The 19,400-nt window shown below is 48.5% G+C and overlaps 1 protein-coding gene across 2 annotated transcripts in view; it reads left to right on the plus strand.

The window, feature by feature from the left end:
- The first annotated feature begins 14,668 nt into the window (after window positions 1-14,668).
- hbs1l (HBS1-like translational GTPase) overlaps window positions 14,669-19,400 on the plus strand; it is a 264,743-nt gene continuing 260,011 nt past the window's right edge. For both annotated transcript variants that reach the window (XM_072499712.1, XM_072499713.1), the window contains exon 1: window positions 14,669-14,825. In XM_072499712.1, coding sequence (XP_072355813.1) covers window positions 14,783-14,825 — 43 coding nt within the window. In that variant the 5' untranslated portion in view covers window positions 14,669-14,782. The remainder of the gene's footprint in view (window positions 14,826-19,400) is intronic.

The raw sequence follows: 19,400 nt of genomic DNA on the forward strand, positions 1-19,400 counted from the left end.
AGCGATTTTCATTCATTTCATTTCATTCTCATTTTCACAGGGACATGTCTGTCCTGCACTCTAATCAACCTTTCCTTAAAAGACTCCCACATTTCAAATGTGGATTTACCCTTAAACAACTGCTCCCAATCCACATTCCCTAGTTCCTGCCAAATTTTGTTATACTTGGCCTTTCCCCAATTTAGCACTCTTCCTTTCGGACCTCTCATCTTTGTCCATGAGTATTCTAAAACTTACGGAATTGTGATCGCTATTCCCAAAGTAATCACCGACTGAAACTTCAACCACCTGGCCAGGATCATTCCCCAATACCAGGTCCAGTATGGCCCCTTCCCGCGTTGGACTATTTACATACTGCTCTAAAAAACTCTCCTGGATGCTCCTTACAAATTCTGCTCCATCTGCGCCTCCAACACTACATGAGTCCCATTCAATGTTGGGGAAGTTAAAATCTCCCATCACGACCACCCTATTGCTCCTACATTTTTCGATAATCTGTCTACATATTTGTACCTCTACTTCATGCTCGCTTTTGGGAGGCCTGTAGTAAAGTCCCAACAATGTTACTGCACCCTTCCTATTTCTTAACTCTACCCATATTGCCTCAGTGCTCGAATCCTCTATAGTGCCCTCCTTAATCACAGCTGTGATATCATCTCTGAACAGTAATGCAACTCCTCCACCCCTTTTACCTCCCTCTTTATCCCTCCTGAAGCATCTATACCCTGGGATATTTAGTTCCCAATCTTGCCCCTCCCTCAGTAATACCAATAACATCATATTCCCAAGTACTAATCCAAGCCCTAAATTCACCTGCCTTACCTGCTACACTTCTCGCATTAAAACAAATGCACCTCAGACCACCTGTCCCTTTGCGTTCATCATCTCTTCCCTGTCTACTCTTCTCCTTAGTCACAATGAGTTTATTATCTAGTACCTTACTGGCTTTAGTTGCTGCCTCTTTACTGACCTCTAACTTCCTAATCTGGTTCCCATCCCCCTACCACATTAGTTTAAAACCTCCCCAACAGCGTTAGCAAAAGCACCCCCTAGGACATTGGTTCCAGTCCTGCCTAGGTGTAGACCATCCGATTTGTAATGGTCCCACCGCCCCCAGAACCGGTTCCAATGTCCCAAAAATCTGAACCTCTCCCTCCTACACCATCTCTCAAGCCACGTATTCATTCTGACTATTCTTGAATTTCTACTCTGACTGTCTCGTGGCACTGGTAGCAATCCTGAGGTTACTACCTTTGAGGCCCTACTTTTTAACTTATCTCCTAACTCCCTAAATTCCGATTGTAGGACCTCATCCCGTTTTTTACCTATATCGTTGGTGCCTATATGCACCAATACACCTGGCTGTTCACCCTCCCCCTTCAGTATGTTCTGCAGCCGATCTGAGACATCCCTGACCCGTGCACCCGGGAGGCAACATACCAATCGGGAGTCTCGTTTTCAACCACAGAAACGCCTGTCTACTCCCCTTACGATTGAATCCCCTATGACTATAGCCCTGCCAGTCGTTTTCCCACCCTTCTGTGTAGTAGAGCCAGCCACGGTGCCATGAGCCTGGCTACCACTGCCTTCCCCTGGTGAGTCATCTCCCCCAACAGTATCCAAACCGGTGTACCTGTTTTGGAGGGAGATGACCGCAGGGGGTACCTGCACTGCTCTTTCTCTGCCTTTTGGTCACCCATTCCCTGTCTCCCTCACCAATCCTAATCTGCGGTGTGACCAACTCACAACGTGCTATCCACTACCTCCTCAGCATCGCGGATGCTCCAAAGTGAGTCCATCTGCAGCTCCAGGGCCGTCATGAGGTCTAACAGGAGCTGCAGCTGGACACACTTCCCGCACATGAAGGAGTCAGGGGCATCGGTCGCGTCCCTGAACTCCCACATTGAGCACGAGGAGCATAACACGGGTCTGGGATCTCCTGCCATTTTTACACTTTACCATAACTGATTACAAATATAATATCAAATATCAATTGGGCAGCACGGTAGCCTTGTGGATAGCACAATTACTTCACAGCTCCAGGGTCCCAGGTTCGATTCCGGCTTGGGTCACTGTCTGTGCGGAGTCTGCACATCCTCCCCGTGTGTGCGTGGGTTTCCTCCGGGTGCTCCGGTTTCCTCCCACAGTCCAAAGATGTGCAGGTTAGGTGGATTGGCCATGATAAATTGCCCTTAGTGTCCAAAATTGCCCTTAGTGTTGGGTGGGGTTACTGGGTTATGAGGATAGGGTGGCGGTGTTGACCTTGGGTAGGGTGCTCTTTCCAAGAGCCGGTGCAGACTCGATGGGCCGAATGGCCTCCTTCTACACTGTAAATTCTATGATAATCTATGAATGAATAAGTGAAAGGAATAAAGATTTTACTTAACAATCACAATCACGAAGAGTTAAATTTCTCCCAGCTACTGCTAATTGGAGCACTTTCCTTACCAGCCAATCAGGTCACTGCTTAGCATAATCATTATAAGCTTGGTGCCTCCGTATGCACCAATAGATATAGTGGAAATCAAGGGAGAGTAGGAAATGGCCATGAAAACATAGTAAAATGGCACACACCCTACCACGCAGCAAGTGCTTGCACTGCCCATGAGAGTCCAGGATAAAATCTTGGCGTCATGCTTGGACGTGCCAGAACACATCTCCCCCAGCTCCAGTCACACCAAAGGCATCAATAGCCCATCTTTACGTCCCCTTCTCGGATACAAGACCTGTCTGCACCTTTGCAGGAACCAGTCAATGATTCTTTAACCCAAAAATAACAGACACAAAGGTTACTGAGAAAATTTATGAGAACAATAGTTCTTAAAAGGATATATTACATATAGCCATCAGACGCAACAAATCCCCAACTCTGGCACAGCACAGAATGATCATCGATCCACACTATCACGCAGAGAAGACCAGCAAATATTCATGCAGTTGGTACAGGATATAATCGATGCGGCCAGCGCCTCAGAACATACAAACAATGACAAAATAAAGAAAAGTATTACAAAAAGCAGAGGATCTCAGGATAACAGAGACCTAGATACAGTTTTGTGCACAAGGTCCCCTGGCACACACCCCTCACTAAAAGGTAAAAAAGGTGTTAATTTGAAACCTCACTCAGCCTTTCAGGACATCCTGGCCAAGAAGGAATCTCCCAAACACAAGGGGGTCAACAGGATACCGACCACAGTATAAGACCTGACCCGGCCCTGCACAGAGGAGTCAGAAAACCAAGGATACCCACATTATGCCAGAACTCACTACACACCCGACCTCACTCCTCTCTCACCTCATCTGAGGCAGTGCATTATCCCCGTCAACACGATAGGATTCAAGCAGTCCTCCACCAACGAGACCCCACCCACAAGGAGAGGAAGAATTACCGAGACACCCATCAACTGGCCGTCTCAGAGGGGTAAGACCCTCCCCCCCCCGCTCCCCCAACATGGTAAGGGAAAGCCCCTGCAACAAATAGACCAAAGTAGGGCCTGCATTGGCATGCTACCTACCCAAGTAAGGAAAGGAAGCCTCCAAAAGAGCTTCCTGAGGAGCACTAGGATTAGCCAAAGGATGCCAGACAAGGACCAGCACCGTACACCATCACAAAAAGGATAGCAGGACAGATCAGCGTTGCTGCATCAGAGACAAAACACTGCCTCTCCAGAAGAGCCCCAGCATCAAAAAGGAGTGCAACCTGAAAGTCAGCATGTAAGACCACTCCCCCACTCAGCCTGCCCGCGAGCCGAAGGGCTCCAATAACGCCAATCCACTAAACTCATTCAAAGCCTACAACCCAGTGGGGCAACATTTTGAGAGGGGGAGCAGACCAGTAGCCCGAAAAGGAGACAACTAGGGGACGGGAAACTCACTCCACCACCCAACAGACCTTTCGCCCGACCCAGGTAAACACAGTTACCCCTGGTCTAACCTACACGACCAAGCGACCACTACCCATGCAGCCAAGAGAATATTGAAAAAGGCAAGTCAAACATAATTTAAACAATCACACCCAGGCGTGTGCCATTACACATTTCCCCCCTACTCCGACAACTTCAGAGATGCCAAACACCAAGAAGAATGACAAGGAACCCGGTACTCTCTCGGATACATGATCTGTCCGGACTTTCGTATGATATAAGCACGGATTCCATAAACCCAACGTAACAAAAATTCAAAAGAAAAACATGACACAGATAGTTCTACCGGGAGCTTTTCTCATCTATAGTGAAGACGTAGCTAACCACACCACCCACCAGCACAATAACCATCCACTCAGTCGTGGAGCTACTCATCAAAACGAGTATAGGGGGATACTACAATATGCTCCCTCTTTGTAAATACAAGGATTACAGCACATAAGAGACTAAAAAGGCAAGCTTATGCACAAACGCCATGTCACCATACCGACTCAGTATGATTTTACTCATAACAGCCTGCCTCTGTGCTCATATATCATGCAGCTTTGTTAGGAAAAAAAGACAATAACATAAAATCAGTGGCATAATCACAAGGGAATAAAGTTCAGGATTATTGATGAACTGCAGGATAATAACACCATCTATGGAGTTTGGAAAGACCAAAGCCATGACATGATCATCGAACAGCATTCAGGGTCCCTCCAAAGGTCCACGGAACGAAGCGCCTTCATAGAATCATAGAATTTACAGTGCAGAAAGAGCCCATTTGGCCCATCGAGTCTGCACCAGCCCTTGGAAAGAGGACCCTACCTAAACCCAGACCTGCATCCTAGCCCCATAACCCAGTAACCCCACTAACCTTTTTTGGACACTAAGGGCAATTTATCATGGCAAATCCACCTAACCTGCACATCTTTGGACTGTGGGAGGAAACCGGAGCGCCCGGAGGAAACCCACACACACACGGGGAGAATGTGCATACTCCGCACAGACAGTGAGCTAAGCCGGGAATCAAACCTGGGACCCTGGAGCTGTGAAGCAACTGTGCAAACCACTGTGCTACCATGCCTTGACCTCTGCGATTGTCCAGCCGCCTACAACTCCCCTCGACGAGCATTGAGGACGAGATAACACAAGATCAGTGGTCAGGGTCCCCCAGCAACCCCAGGCCTCAAAGATCGGATATGATATTTTGCTGTCAAACTCAAAACGCCCAGCTTTCAAGTTGAGAATATGAAAGCATGGGCATGGCAGTCAATTCTCAAATTCGGTCAGAAACTTGTCCCCTGCTCCTCTCAAAAGACCGGGTGCACAAATGCTACCCATCCAGCCCCGACTCTCCGAAACGGCCAGGATAAACGACATACCATGCAGCAGAATTTCCAAGGATCGGAGGCGAGCCTTCACCTTGAAGACTGTCCATCAAGCGACGGGATTCTCGTCACTGCTCCCACTATTCTTATTTTGCAGTTCATCACAATGAGCACCAACACCCTGTGCCACGGAGCCGAGGCAATTGTCCATAACATCGTTCACAATGACAGCCATCATCACGATGCAGACAACACTGCTGAGATGCAGGCCCGTTCACCAGCAAAACCACCACTGCAATCTGCGCCCCACTCCCACCGCTTCAATCAAACCAGTTATTTTTGCCTTAACTCGGCTCCTCATTGCCAAAATCTAGCGAGGCTCTTCGAGTGCCATAGTACAAGACACATACACCAAAGGAAAGTCCATCAGGAGAAAATAATTTAAAGATGAGTAGCGTGAGAGCTCATGAAAACGCAGCCGCTCCTGCAGTCAAATCACATGACCCCCAGCAGATGTCTATTTTTAATATATCGTTATGAAATATATTAATGACTGTAAAGTCTCAGGCAAGTGACCACTGGGAAGCGACGTCTGTAGAAAAACTTTGCTTTATTTTACTTGTATATTTACACCTCTTACACCCCAAAGAGTCTCCCGCGCCCTGCCCACACTTGGGCCGGAGTATTTATGTCCCAGAGGCCCTAACCCCTGATTTAAGGGTGTGGCTCCGCCCCCTCATCTAGGTAGATCATACTCAGGTGACGCCATAGGGACAATGAGATTGCAGATCCCTGAGCCTCTTGTTAGGTTATAACATCCCCTCCCACCCCACTCCAAGTCCGATAGGTCTTCCATTTCAATGGAAGGAGAGGGGAGATCCTTCACCCTCTTTGCCTGGGGCTGTCTGTCAAACGTCTGCTGTTACGGATCCAGAGGGGTATAACCGGGGCTGTTCTGGAAGGGGGCCTTGGTCTGTCCTCAGGTACATGTAAAGCCTGGCTGTGGAGATGGTCCACGTGTATGTTAGAGTCTTTACCCCTGCACCCGTATGGAGTACGAGACCGAACCTGACCATTTTATTACCATTTCCACAATGCTCCGTCTGCAAATTTTGGATGTCACAGTAGTTAGCATTGCTGCCTCAGGTTCGATTCCGACTACGGGCGACTGTCTGTGTGGAGTTTGCATGTTCTCCCCGTGTCTGCGTGGTTTTCCTCCGGAAGCTCCGGTTTCCTCCCTCAGTCCAAAGATGTACTGGTTAGGTGGATTGGATATGCTAAATGCCCCTAAACAGGGTTTCAAGATGGGGGATTGGACCTAGGGTGCTCTTTCAGAGGGTCGGTGAAGACTCAATGGGCCGAATGGCCTCCATCTCCACTTGTAGCGATTCTAGGATTCTTCTTTTCCACGTAAACCGTGTCGACCACTAAGGATTCCCCGATAGGTCTGGTTCTTCTTGTTTCGATTTCTTCCTGAAGGTCGCGATCCCTGATGTCCGGCAAAACAAGGCTCAACCGCGTGCCCAGCCGATGTCTCATCAAAAGTTCCGCGGATGCCATCCCGGTGGTGGTGTGGCCCTGTAAAAAAGGAAACGGGCAAGGAGGATTTCTGGGGAACCCGAGGTATGCTTCCGCTTCCTGAGTTTAAACGTGGGCTCTACCCGTTCAGACCAACCATTTGATGGTGGGTATTAAGGCGTGTTTCACCCATGATGGACCTACTTTTATTTAAGAAAATCAGGGAATTGCGAACTTGTGAAGGCAGTGCCGTTGTCTGATACCAATACCTGGGGAATCCCATGAATACTAAAGGTTTCGCCTGAGCCGTTCGGTGGTGGCCCATGTTGTGGTGGGCATTCGGTGGACATCCATCCATTTTGAATGTGCACCCATGATAATTGCCCCTTTAAAAGGCCCGTGAAATCAACAAGAAGGCAGGACCATGGATGGGGTGGAGCGGCAGGAGGAAGCTTTTGGTGTTCTTGGCTCTATGTACATTGTTTTTCTAACTTCTTGATATCTGTGTCTATCCCAGGACACCACACAGTTTCAGGCCAACAGTTTAGAGATTCTCGGATGCCCGCTGTGGAGGTCTTGCAAAATTGCACCCTGGCCCCGCTCAGAGATGACCATCCGGGGACCCCACAGCAGGATGCCGTCCACATGCTGGGTTCGGCCACTTTCGTGGTAAAAGCACGTAGATCCTGTGGGAGGGCATGATACTGGGCCCCGTACAGCACTATGTGGCGGACACTGGCCAATAACGAGTCTGTCTGGGTCCATGCCTTCACCTGGGCCGCGTAACAGGTAAAGAGTCCATAAAGTGTAGGGCTCCGATGACCTCATCTGACGCTGCTGGCGTCCGCGCGCTGGTTGGCAAAGGAAGGCGACTGAAGGCATCCGCGTGCAGAATATTTGTTCCTGGGCGATGTTCCAATATGTATTCATAAGCTGCCAAGAGCAGAGCCCAACGCTGAATGTGGGCGGACGCCAACAGGAAGATTGCCCTATCCTCGTTGAACAAACCCAATATGGGCTTATGGTCCTTGTAAGCCATGAATGTATGTCCATAGACATAGTGATGGCATTGTTTCACTCCAGAATCCAATGCCAAATCTTCTTTCTCTATTTGAGTGTAATTTTGCTTTGCCATCGCCAAGGTGTGTGAAGCAAACACAATGGGGGCGCTCCGTACCGTCGTTCATTCAGGGTGCCAGGACTGCCCCAATTCGGTAAGGCGAGGCATCGCATGTTAACAATAAAGGTTTTGACAGGTTGAAATGAGTCAGTAGATAAGATGATAGTCGCTTTTTCACTTTGTCGAAGGCCATCTGCTGCGGCGGGTCCCAAAACCAATGTTGGCCCTTCTTTAATAACAGGTGCAGCGGGGCCAACACTGTTGCCAAATTTGAGATGAACTTGCCGCAATAATTTATAATGCCCAAGACAGAATGGATTGCCCGTACCTCGTCGTTCACTGGGTGCAAACTGCTTTTGTCTACCATGCAGTCTAAGTAGACAGCCTCTTATGCGTGGAACACGCACTTTTCCCAACGTAGGCCCCCGACTGCCACAAATCGACGTAGTACGTCCTCTAGGTTTTTCATGTGTTCCCATTTGAATGAACCTGGTTGGATGGGGCAGAGTGTATCCAGGAAGGCTTCTTGATGCAATGTGTAGATAGTCCAACGAAAGAAGGGCAGTCCTTGACCTGGTATTGGGGAATGAGCCTGGACAGGTGGTTGAGGTTTCAATAGGGGAACATTACACAATTCTGTAAGTTTTAGGGTACTTTTGAATAGGGATGGGTGCTAAACTGGGGAAAGGCAAATTATGATAACATTAGACAGGAATTGAAGAATTTGGATTGGATTGGGTGCGGCTGTTGCAGAGTAAATCAACATCGGACATGTGGGAATCTTTCAAGCAACAGTTGATTCGGATTCAGGAAAGTAACGTTCCTGAGAGAATGAAGGATAAGTATGGGAAATTTAGTGAGCCTTGGATAACAAGGGATATTGTGAACCTCGTCAAAAAGAAAAAGGAGACATTTGTACGGTCTAGAAGGGTGGGGACAGTCAAAACCCTTGAGGAGTAGAAAGAAAGTAGAAAGGTACTTAAGTGGGAAATTAGGAAGGGTCATCAAAAGTCCTTGGCAAGTCGGATTAAGGTGAATCCCAAACTTTTTATTGATATGTAAAAAGCAAGAGGGTGGTCAGGGAAAGTGGGGGAATCTATGTGTTGAACCAGAGGAAATGGGCAAGGTACGATAGGAATATTTTGCATCAGTGTTCACCAAATAAAAGGACTTTGTGGAAGATAATTCTTGGGTAGGGTGTTTGGATAGTCTGGGTCATGTTGACATCAAAAGGAGGATGTATTGGGTGTTTTAAAAGGCATTAATGTAGATAAGTCTCCTGGGCCTGATGGAATTTACCCCAGAATACTGAGGGAAGAAATTGCTGGGGCCTTGACTGACATCTTTATATCCTCATTGGCTACAGGTGAAGTTCCAGAGGACTGGAGAATAAATAATGTGGTACCACTATTTAAGAAAGGTAGCAGGGATAATCCAGGAAACTATAGGCCGGTGAGCTTCATGTTGGCAGTAGGTAAATTATTGGAGAGAATTCTCAGGGACAGGATTTATATCCATTTGGAAACAAATTGACTCATTAGCAATAGATAGCATGGTTTTGTGAAGGGGAGGTCATGCCTCACTAAATTGAATGCATTTTTTGAGGAGATAACAAAGATGATTGATGAGGGGAAGGGCGGTGGATGTTGTTTACATGGACTTCAGTAAAGCCTTTGACAAGGTGCCTCATGGCAGACAGGTACAAAAGGTGAAGTCACATGGGATCAGAGGTGAGGTGGCAAGATGGATACAGAACTGGCTTGGTCACAGAAGGCAAAGGGTAGCAGTAGAAGGGTGTTTTTCTGAATGGAAGGTTGTGACTAGTGGTGTTCCACAGGGATCAGTGCTGGGGCCCCGTTTGTGTGTCGTGTACATAAACAATTGGAGGAAAATGTAGCTAGTCTGATTAGTAAGTTTGTGAATGACATAAAGGTTGGTGGAGTGGCAGATGGTGTTGAGGATTGTCAGAGGGCATTGATAGGTTGGAGACTTGGGCAAAGAAATGGCAAATGGAGTTTAATCCGGACAAATGTGAGGTAATTAATTTTAGTAGGTCTAACATAGCGAGGAAATATTCTGTACTATTCAGTAATTCAAAATGCAGGGCAGAGTATAAAAACTGGCAAGTCATGCTACAGTTGTATAGAACTTTGGTAAGGCCGCACTTGGAATATTGCGCACAATTCTGGTCGCCACACTACGAGAAGGTGTGGAGGATTTGGAGGGTGCAGAGGAGGTTTACTAGGATGTTGCCTGGTCTGGAGGGGTTAGCAATGCGGAGACTCTAAATAGACTCGGGCTGTTTTGATTAGAAGGACGGAGATGGAGGGGCGACCTGATAGAGGTGTACAAGATTATGAGAGGCATGAATAGAATGGATGGCAGGCACTCTTTCCCAGGGTGGAGGGGTCAGTCACTAGGGGGCGTAGGTTTAAGGCCCATGGGGCAAAGTTTAGAGGAGACGTGTGAGGCAGGTTTTTTATGCAGAGAGTGGTGAGTGCCTGGGGCACACTGACAGGGGAGGTTGTGGAAGCAGATACACTAACGGCGTTCAAAAACCATCTCGACAAATACATGGATAGGATGGGTATAGAGGGATACGGCACAAGGAAGTGCTGAGGATTTTGGCCAATGGTGGCATCATGGCCAGTACAGGCTTGGAGGGCCGAAGGGCCTGTTCCTGTTCCCTATTGTTCCTTGAGCCTATGATCAACACGTCATCCAGGTAAACTGTTACCTGTGGTAATCCTCGGAGGATATTCTCCATCACTCGTTGGAATATGGCACATGCCAAAGAAACTCTGACAGGCAGCCTGGAATACTTATACAGACCTCGGTGTGTATTGATGGTCACATATTTCCGTGAGGCCGGGTCCAGAACCAAATGCAGATAAACATAATTCATGTCAAGCTTCGTGAAGGTATGCCCGCCGCTGAGCCTCAACCTTGGGCACCTGGTAATGGTCCAAATGGGCCGCTTGATTGTTATCTTGCAATCTCCACAATGGCGGATAGAACCATCAGGCTTCATTACTGGCACGATAGGCTGAGTCCAATCTGCGAATTGTGGATGATCCCCAACCACTCCAGACGGTCAAAATCCACAACAAATTTTGACTTCAATGTATAGGGTTGGGGCTGGCACGGAAATATCTTGGCTGGCCTTGGGGTCCACGGAGATCTTGGCGGAGGCCCCTCAGATAATACTGAGCCCTTTTTGTAAAACCTCACAAAAGCACGCCAATACTGTATCTGGCCCGTTGGAATACATACGGCACACTTGTTGCCAGTTCAGCCGGCGACATTTCAGCCAATCCTGTTCCAGCAAATCTAGACCTGAACCTTTCACTACCACAAATGGTAGGTTTGATGACTGTGCCCCATATGGCCCCAGGGACTTCCGATGTGACTGCGATCTCCAAAGGTTCCCCCACATATGTTGCCAGCCCTGCGTCGATGTCTCGCAATGCCAAAATGCGGATGTCCGAGCGGATTCAGTTGGAAGTGCGGCGGCTAATTACTGAGACCATGGCCCCGGTATCGAGCTCCATCCGTATCAGGAAACCGTTGATCCGGACCATCACCTGGATGGACGCTATCTGTGGTGCCGAGATGCAGAAAAGGTGGTGGGTCCCCTCTGCCTGTTTGTCCATGAAATGGGTCCGTCCTCTGGGACAGTCATTAAGGTTGTGGCGGCAGATGGGTGGGCTTCCTCACTGGTGTCCATTTCATCGGTTTCTCCGAGTACCGGTACGTCCGTCCTGTAGGTTGGGAGTCTCCAGTGTGGGGACATTATGGCATCTCTCACCAGGAAAGTGTTGTCTCTGGTCATGGTCCCCTGGGGTGCACCTCTAATGGCGAGAGTCCTGAACCTCAGCTCGGGAAGGGGGCGCGCCACACCCTGTTAGGATCCTAGGCTGAGGACGGCCATTCCTTGAAGCTCTTGGACATTGCGTTCTGCAGCCTCCCGGGATAAAGCTGGTTTGGTTGCTTTCGTCAGGTCAAGGTATGTTTCTTCCAATAAGCGTTCTTGGGTCACTGCATCACAGATGCTGCAGACCAGCTGGTCTCGAGTGCCTCAGATATTGTTGGGCCGAACTCGTAGAACTCGGCAAGTTTCTGTAAACGGGCCAGGAATCCAGTTACAGATTCTCTCTAGTTTTGGTTTCGGAAACAGCAGATAATCAGTGGCGGTTTGGATTAAAATGGTTGCTTACCAGGGAAACTAAATCTGCAAACTGGCACGTGAATCTGGAAAAGTCAAACCTTTGATGATGCTGTAGGTGTCTGCGCCACAGATCACAAGGAGAGTCATTGTATGTCTGTCGTCCCTGCCAATGTTGTTCAGTCGAAAAAAGTAGCTCATTCGCTCGATGTATTGGGTCCAGTCCCCTGTCATGGTGTCGAACGTGTCTATCTTACTAATTAGTGACATTTCCACAACCTGGATGGAGGCCCGCCGAGGCCTAGTTGAAATGGGCCTGGTCTGGAGGAAATGGCGTCTCCTGTAGCTCCATTTTACCCTCGTCACCAGTGTACCGTCTCAGGCAAACAATCACTCAGAAGCAACAACTGTAGAAAAACTTTGCTTTATTTTACTTGTATGTTTATAGCTCCTACTCCCCAAAGGGTCTCCCACACCCAGCCCACACTTGGGCCAGGGTATTTATGTCCCAGAGGCCCTCTGGTTTAAGGGGATGACTGCACCCCCTCATCTCGGTATATCGTACTCAGGTGAGGCTACTCTGAGATTGCAGATGCCTGGGCCTCTTGTCAGGTTATAACAATTACCTAGACTTAGGTATACGTGGTATGACTTTTAAATTTTCTGGTAATATGAAACTTACGACTGTGATAAGCAATGATGATAGTGGACTATCATAGACTGGTGAAATGAGCAGGTAGGTACATGACAGATAACATTTAATGCAGAGAAGTGTGAAGTGAAACATTTTGGTAGGATGATTTAGAAACATTATAAACTAAATAGTACAATATTAAATGAGATACAGGAGCAGAGTGACATTGGACTATAGAGCACAAAGAAATAGTGGGCATGATCCACCGGTCGCGTTGCGATGTCCCTTGAGCGCAGTGCGGCCAGTGAATGCCGGAAGAGGCCTCTCGCGGGCTTCCTGGAAGTCTTCAATCCTGGGGGGATCCACCCATGTTCAAGGCGTCCGAGCCAGAAATACGACCACAAGGGGCGTGAGCAAACAACGCTCGCCGAAACCGGTTTTAAACCGACTTAGGCGAACTTACCCGGGATCCACCAACCGCCCGAGCAAGACTGCAGCCGGGTGTCATTCAGCACTGGTCCACATGAACATGGACCACCAGAGACCCCTGGGTGGTCAGGGATAGTGCAGGTTGGCTCCCTGGCACTCTCCCTGGAATGTGGACACCTTGGCACTGGCAAGGTGCTCGGATGGCATTGCCAAGCTGGCAGGAGCACTGCCTGGCTGCCCAGGTGGCACTGCCAAGGGTCAAGGGCTGAGGGGGCCATGCCCATGAACGGAGGGTGAGTGGGTTTGAAGGGTGGGGGTGTGCAGGGCAGGTAAGTAGGAGCCTCTGATTGGGGAGGTAATGGGTGGGGTCCTGGGAGGGGGGGTGCTGTAAGGGGCCTTGGGGGGGGGGGCAGTTCTAGAGTGGGGGCCCCCAGGGATCCCATAGTGGGGCAGTGCCCAAGTGTGTGTGTGTGTGTGTGGGGGGGGGGGGGGGTGACATTGCCATGGGTGGGGGACCCACAAAGAGATCAGGGCACCCTTTCAAAATGGCAGCCCAATATCAAGAGTTCAGCTCCCCAGTGCTAAAGAAAAATTCTACGTGTGGGCTAAACTCCCCAGGGCCCAAACAAGTGACTAAGTGTCATTGAATACCAGTGGGGAACTCGCCGGCAGAGCCAGCGGAAACTCCCTGAAAAACCCGCCACAAATTAACTTAGAAAATTTGGGGGCAGAATTGTGAACTGGAATACACTGTTGGCGAACTGGATGGTGGAGAGTTATATAACTTTCAAAAGGAAATTAATTGGATCAGTGCTTGAAAGAAAACCTGCAGACTGGGAAAGAGCAAGGAGAGAGGCTAATTGTATAAGGATCCAGAACCGACACGATGGGCCGAGTGGCCTTTTTGTGCTGTGATTCTTATCAACGATGATGGGATAGCTCGAAGACGTAAATCAGGAACACAGTCCCGCAAAAGTACGTTATCTCAATTGAATATGGGGTCCGGTATGGCAAACTTTCTTACGGCGGGGGGGGGGGGGGGGGGGGTCCGAATGTTCATCTTATGATCGAAAAATGCAATTAAGACTTAATTGTAATTATTATTAAAAACGCCTTTGGAAACCCTGGAGTGCAGCAAATTAATTATGAACGAGTGCAGACCTCCCTAAGCCAGCTCCACCGGTACCTGGAGCACCACATCCCGTTCATTGTGAATGCCACGTCCGAATTGCTGCTTATTGAGCAGCCAGCATCACGCGCGCGCGCCCTGGCAGCTGTCACTCACAGTCACTGCCCCCGGGGGGGGGGGGGGGAAAGGCGCGATCGTGCCGTCTGTGCACGCGCGCGGTCCACAGCATTCCACTACCCCACGGCCAGACGGCGGGAGAGATGGGGAGCGGGTGGATAGTGTCCGGGGGGTATCTTTGCGCGTGCGCTAAGCGAGGAGCCGGAACGGGAGACAGGGAGGGGCTTCAGTGCGCGTGCGTAACGGGTGACGGCCGCAGGGGTGTCAGCGCGCGCGCGCGCACGAGCAAGGTTAGGGGGCGGGGCGCGGGGCAGGGCGCGGGGCAGGGGGCGGGGCGCGTTGCGTTGTCCGGCAACATGGCGACGGTGGCGGCCTAAAATTCCCATCACCTCGAGTAAACCGCAAACATACGGCGCCGGTGAGCTGTGAGCAGCATGGCCAGGCACAGAAATGTCCGCGGACTAAAGTATGACGAAGGTACTGAGCATCAGCAACATCGTGGGCCGTTTTGCTGTCAGATCCCCGTGTGTGGTTGTCCGCTGGGGCCTGAACTCCCGCTTTACTCTTTCGGAGCAGGAGGAAAGCTCAGTTCTGGGCCTTCCTTCCATCTCTTATTTAACCGGAGAATTAAAGCTGGTCATGTGCAGATGGGTGGATCAATAATCGTTATTGGAGCTTGTAAAATAACCAGCCGACCCCGCATTGATTTTGTGTAAATCCAGTGAAACAGTTGCTGCACACAACATTCGCCAGATGATATTAGGGGTCCACTCAAAAAACAACCCTGACATATGGTGATAACTAAAGTACAGTTATTGTTTTTTCTTGAGGCTGTTACTCCAGTTAATTACTAATTACAATAGTAACACTATTTACTCTGCTTCGCGAGTAATTATTTGACACGCCAGCACGTACAGCTTTACTTCATTACTTAAGGTTATTTATTGAAAGTAACATTCAATGTTGCAGATTTAAATTCAACAAGGTGGTGTCAAGAACAGTATTACAGAGTGGGTGACACTTTTCAATTTTTCATATTTTTCTTTTAGGTCTTACAGAAATATTTTGGCATGGTTTATTGTATAAATCTGCAGTGACGTTTTTCTTCAATCCATGTGTAAGCCTGACACATATGTGGAAATTTTACAACCCGTCAGTCGTGGTACAGCTTAATGTGTGCAATAATTTTAAGTAGAATACAAAATACATAGAAGCATGCATCTATATATTTGTATGTGTGTGTATGTGTATATATATATATAATATATATACCTGCATATTTTTAAATACAGCTTAATTTAGTTATGGCTGTTAAAGGGATAACAAATGGCATTATCTTCTTTGATTCAGTAATATTTCAGACCAGAAAAGCCTGGTCTCACTCCCAGGCTTATTTCATAGATTCATATAGATGCTTCCAGCACAGAAGGAGGCCATTTGGTCCATTGTGTCCAGTTCGATTAACAAAGATCTGACTACACTAATCCCATTTTCAAGAGCCTCTAGTGAATATCTAAATACTTTTAAATGTCAGGAAAGTTTCTGACTCAGCCACCCTTTCGAATAATGAGTTCCAGACTCCCACCACCCTCTGGATGAAAACGTTTCTCCTCAACTCTCTTAGCCTTTTTCTACCTCTTACCATAAACCTATGCCCCCTGGCTATTGACCCCTCTACTAATAGAAAAAGTGCCTTCCTTTCAACCCCATTTATACCCGTCTATGCAAATCTTTATCAGGTCACCTCTAAACCTTCACTGCTCCAAGGAAAACAGCCCCAGCATATCTAATCTTCCCTCTTACTTCAGACCCTCTCCATGTCTTGGTACTGATGTTATAGTAAATAGCTTACTTGAGCTAAAAAGATTTGTGTTGTGTGATTGTCTTTGATCATCACAATTGTTAACAGTACTATTAATACTGCAGCAAGTTGATGGCTAATTGATCAAAAGTGCTTCTTCAGTTATCATTACACTGTGGAATTATCTCTTCAGATACAAGTTTAGAAGGGTAAAGTTTATAATTTTATTGCTGCGTCATTTTCATAGATCTATTGGAAGTGTAGAAATTAAACACATTAACTATCATGCTCTTCTACGAGTCTCCCCTGGTATGGGTTGCATGCTCAGGGTTACACATCATAGCCAACGGCAGAACCAGAACATTTTAATTGGTGATGGTAGAAGAGCTTGCAACCTCAAGGGTACCAACTGCTTACAGGTGGAGATTCTTTCAGAATGAGGACTTGTGTTTCATTTAAGCATATGATGAGGCTGGCAATGGGACAACATGGGAAATTGAGGATGACAATGGGAAACCATGGAAAATTGAAGTTGAAAATGGGGAGCTCTGATGAACAACTGAAGAGGAAAGTGCAAGACCATAAGGCTCAGTGAAATGAGCAGGGGACCTGCGGATCACCACTATGCTAACCTATGGTCAGTACAATTGGTGTGGTATGAAATGGGCTCGCATCTGATTTCCCACATGAAAATTTCCTGATCTTGACTAAAAAGCTATCAAGTTACTGAGTAGAGTTAAGTACTTTTCCTAGTGGAGAAAAGGAAAATTGTCAGGCTTGGACCATTATTGAATAGTTACACTGTAGCATTGAAAAAGGCCTTGAAACAAGTTGTCAGCTGGTTCTTCACCTTACTTTGAAGAGTGACAAGCTGCTTAAATAGATATGTGCCCTTTTTTTGGTCTTGTAAAATCATGCGGCATGCCTTTTATTTTGTTTTGAAAAATATTTTATTGAGGCATTTATATATTTACACATCAAACACAACCATCAAACAAAACAAGCCAACAGGGCTGCAAATAGTCAAACCAACTAAATACCTAACACCCCACCATCCCGCCTCCTGCTCCCCAATATTCCCCTCCCCGACATCTTAACATCAAAGAAGTTGATGAACGGCTGCCACCTCTGGGCAATCCCCTCCTCAGACCATCCCAAGGCGAACTTTATCTTCTCCAGCCAAACAAACTCTGCCAAGTGACTCATCCACACCTCTGGTTTTGCCGGCCCCGAGTCCCTCTATTCTAATAAGATGCGTCACTGGGCTACCAGGGAGGCAAAGGCCAAGACATCGGCCTCTCTCACCCACGGGTCTTCTGACACTCCATTGATGGCCATTTCCTTACTCGGGACCACCTTTATCTTCAAGACCTCTGACACCACGTTGGCAAACCCCTGCCTAAATCCCCCAAGCTTCGGACAGGCCCAAAATATGTGGACATGATTCGTGGGCCAACCCACGCACTGCCCACACCTATCCTCCACCCCTTCAAAAACCCTGCTCATCCTGGCCACAGTAATATGTGCCCTGTGGAACACCTTACACATGATGAGGACGCGTTCACCATCAAAGCTTCCTCCCACACCCCAGCCTCCACCTCCCTCCCACTTACGCTTAATTACCCCTATCGGGGCTCCCTCCCAATCCATTAACTCCTTATCAATTTCCGACACTTTAGGGCAGCACGGCAGCATAGTGGTTAGCACAGTTGCTTTACGGTTCCAGGGTCCCAGTTTCGATTCCCGGCTGGGTCACTGTCTGTGCGGAGTCTGCACGTTCTCCCCGTGTCTGCGTGGGGTTCCTCCGGGTGCTCCGGTTTCCTCCCACAGTCCACAGACGTGCAGGTTAGGTGGATTGGCCATGCTAAATTGCCCTTAGTGTCCAAAACATGTTCAATGGGGGTTGCGGGGATAGGGTAGATAGGTGGGCTTCAGTAGGGTGCTCTTCGTAAGGGCCGGTGCAGACTCGATGGCCTCCTCCTGCACAGCAAATTCAAGATTCTATACCCTCACCTACCCCTGTTTTTTACACCATCTTGTCCTGTAGACCCTGGGGCAGCAGGTGAGGAAAGGATGGTACCTGCTTCCGGACAAAATCCCTCACCTGCAAATACTGGAATCCATTCACAATGGGCAACTCAAATTCCTCCACCAACCCCTCCAAGCTCGGAAAGCTGCCCCAACAAATAGGTCACCAAACCGCTCAATCCTCGCCCGTCGCCACCCCCGATACCCCCCATCCAGCCCCCCCCGGAGCAAACCTATGATTCCTGCAAATCGGTGCCCAAACCGAGAGATGTAACCCACCCACCCTTCGAACATATTCCAGCAGCACCTTCTTCACCCGCGGGGCCTTGCCTGCCCAAACAAACCCTGAAATCAGTGCATTCACCCTCCTAAAAAAAGCCTTAGGAATGAAGATCGGGAGATTCTAGAACACAAACAAGAACCGTGGGAGGACCATCATCTTCACGGATTGCACCTGTCCTGCCAGCGACAGCACATCCCACCTCCTGAAATTCCCTTTCATCTGTTCCAGCAACCACGCCAGATTCATCTTGTGCAATTGCTTCCATCCCCGCGCCACCTGAATACGAAAAGATGAAAGCTCGCCCCCACTAGTCTAAACGGCAACACCCCCACTAGTCTAAACGGCAACACCCCCAGCCTCTTCTCCTGCCCCCTCACTTGAATCGGAAAAACCTCGCTCTTCTCCGTACTCAGTCTATATTCCAAAAAACGACCAAACTCCTCGAATATACCCAGAATACCCCCCAATACCTTCCAAAGGGTTTGAAATGTAGAGCAGCAGATCGTCCACGTAAAGCGAGACCCTGTGCTCCCCCCGCCAGTCCCTTGGCACTCTCAGTGCCATTGCCAAGGGCTCTATAGCCAATTCAAAGAGCAATGGGGAAAGTGGGCATCCCTGCCTCATTTCTCAGTGCAGCCTGAAATATTCTGAATTCACCCGGTTCGTTCGTACACTCGCTATCGGCGCCCGGTAGAACAACCGGACCCAATCCACAAATCCTTGCCCAAACCCAAATCGCCCAGCACCTCCCACAGGTAGTCCCACTCCACCCGGTCGAAGGCCTCCCCATCCATGGCCACCACCACCTCCACACTTCGTCCCTCCGGAGCATCATTATAATATTCAACAACTGCCTGATGTTGGTCGACAAATGCCTCCCCTTAACAAACCCCGTCTGGTCCTCCCCTATCACCCCTGGCACACAGTCCTCAATCCTTGA

This window comes from Scyliorhinus torazame, chromosome 4, assembly GCF_047496885.1.
Source record: "Scyliorhinus torazame isolate Kashiwa2021f chromosome 4, sScyTor2.1, whole genome shotgun sequence".
In the NCBI taxonomy this organism is placed as follows: Eukaryota; Metazoa; Chordata; class Chondrichthyes; order Carcharhiniformes; family Scyliorhinidae; genus Scyliorhinus; species Scyliorhinus torazame.